General features: G+C 50.3%; 2 protein-coding genes across 2 annotated transcripts in view; one reads left to right on the top strand and one right to left on the bottom strand.

The window, feature by feature from the left end:
* Nucleotides 1-210, top strand: part of LOC105556635 — a 7,062-nt gene extending 6,852 nt beyond the window's left edge. Inside the window, exon 3 of the mRNA XM_012003729.1 lies at nucleotides 191-210. Within this exon, the coding sequence (XP_011859119.1) occupies nucleotides 191-210 (20 nt within the window). The remainder of the gene's footprint in view (nucleotides 1-190) is intronic.
* Nucleotides 211-341: 131 nt separating this feature from the next.
* LOC105556634 (uncharacterized protein K02A2.6-like) lies at nucleotides 342-1,712 on the bottom strand. Its single transcript, XM_012003728.1, has one exon. The coding sequence runs from the start codon at nucleotides 1,710-1,712 to the stop codon at nucleotides 342-344; it is 1,371 nt and encodes a 456-aa protein (XP_011859118.1).
* Between the last annotated feature and the right edge of the window lie 275 nt (nucleotides 1,713-1,987).

The raw sequence follows: 1,987 nt of genomic DNA, 5'->3' as shown, positions 1-1,987 counted from the left end.
GATACTTTGCCATTTTCTCGATTCTCGATTTTCGCGATTTAAAGTTGGAAATTCTCGGAAATCCAATTCTTGGAATATTAGATAGTGCCACCTCTTTGCTGATCATGTTCTCCTGATACTTTGTGTGATAAAAGACTCCTGCTCTGTCTATTTGTCTAAATCAATGCTTTATTTCTTAATGGTACATAAGGTGCCGTTCGGGTCTTGTAACCCACCCGTTCGTCACGACAGCCCAGCGTCCACTGGCCCGCGAGCCCAAAACCACAAAACACATGTATACATAGAAGGGAATCAACCGCTAACTCACGTCATCGCGTCTACTACACTCCTCCCCGCTAAGATTAAAGTATGAAATCTGAAGAATTTTCCGTCGTCCCTCTTTCGTGCTCCTGCCGCTCCGCCAACACGCTGAGTATATAATCCTTGAGATATGTCGGCGGTCTTGTCGCTCGCCGAGGTCTGCCCTCGCTCGGTTGTGGGGGAGTTGGTAGCTGTTCTTCCTCGTCTTCTTGTTCTGACTGGCTCGTGAGACTATGGAAGGAGTCCTCTGCTGAGTCGTCACTCTGCCTTGTCGCGTCCTCGAGTCCTGTTTCGTCTACTGGTGGTCCTTGAGGGACGTAGGGGTTGCTGATGGCTGAACTGGGGTAGTCGGGCGATTGATCGTTCGTGTCGTTGACAAAACGTCGCTTCAGTTGATTCGTATGCGCTTTAATCACTCGGTCTCCGATCTTGATTTCGTAGTTGGCCGCTCCGAGTTGCCTGACGATCGTTCCAGCCCTCCATGTCCACACATTGTTTTGATACATCTGATAGTAGATTGGTTCGTTCTGCTCAAACGTTCGATGCTTCGCTCCGTGATGACGAGCAAACTGCTGCGCCATGTTCGCAATCCTCTTTGACGGTTCCCATTTCTTCATCGCTCCTGCTTGAAGATGGTCGAGTCTTGTTGGCATCTTCCTACCCGTCATCAGCTCAAATGGAGATTTGCCTTCCACCGCGTATGATGGAGTTCTGCGGTAATTCGCCAAGAACGAACGCAATTTCTCGTCAGTGTTGCCTTCTCCTTCCAGCTTTTTCATTCCTGTCTTCATGATATCAACAAAACGTTCGGCTCTACCGTTTGACTGAGGATGGTACGGTGCCGACGTAATGTGCTCGATCGCGTAACGTTTGCAAAACTCCTTGAAGGTACTTGATACAAATTGTGGGCCATTGTCTGAGACGATTGTTTTACAGGGACCCCAACGCGCAAAAATCTCCTCGAGCACCTCCACCGTCTTGTTCGCCGTTGTGCAGCGCATCCGGACTATCTCTGGCCAATTGCTGAACGCATCCACGACCACCAAAAAGACATCTCCGTCCATCGGCCCAGCGAAGTCGATGTGAAGACGTTCCCATGAGCGACTCGGTTGCGGCCACGGGTGTAGCGTCTCCTTCCTTGGTGTCTTAGCATTTATTGCGCACCTACCGCATCGTTGTACAAATGAATTGATTTGCTGATTGATTCCCGGCCAGAAACATTGTATTCGTGCGAGTGCTTGCATGCGAGACGCCCCCGGATGTCCATCGTGAAGCTCTTCCAACAGCTTCCGGCGCAGCTTGGGTGGGATGACAGGTCGATCTCCGTGGTACAAACAATCACCCACCACCTGCAAGTCTAGACGGTGAGTAAAGAATTCGGCCGCCTCCGAGTCTCCGATTTGCTTCTTCATTCGTGGCCATGATGTTGACACGTAACCGATGACCTTCTGCAAGTGAGGGCTGTTCCTATATAGTAGCTTGCCTGAGCTCGCTCATTGACACTGGCAGTGTCTTAAGTGTCTCTATCGCCACGCTATCCTCGGTGTTGTCGTCGTCTGCCCCACTCTCCGACGTCTCTTTTCGAATTGATGCAATCACCACATCCTCCGTACCCGGCTTTGCGTGAGATTCAATCAGTCGTGATACGAAATCGGCATACGCGAAACTTGCTCCATCAACATATAGT

The sequence above is a fragment of the Vollenhovia emeryi genome, unplaced genomic scaffold (assembly GCF_000949405.1).
Source record: "Vollenhovia emeryi isolate VEMERY1.0 unplaced genomic scaffold, V.emery_V1.0 DF939881.1, whole genome shotgun sequence".
Taxonomy (NCBI): domain Eukaryota; kingdom Metazoa; phylum Arthropoda; class Insecta; order Hymenoptera; family Formicidae; genus Vollenhovia; species Vollenhovia emeryi.
The sequence above is the reverse complement of the archived record's forward strand: the minus strand, read 5'-3'. Positions and strand labels throughout refer to the sequence as shown.

Bases quoted from the DNA above. Each gene is read 5' to 3' on its own strand.
- LOC105556634 (XM_012003728.1), bottom strand. From the start codon at position 1,712: ATGAAGAAGCAAATCGGAGACTCGGAGGCGGCCGAATTCTTTACTCAC.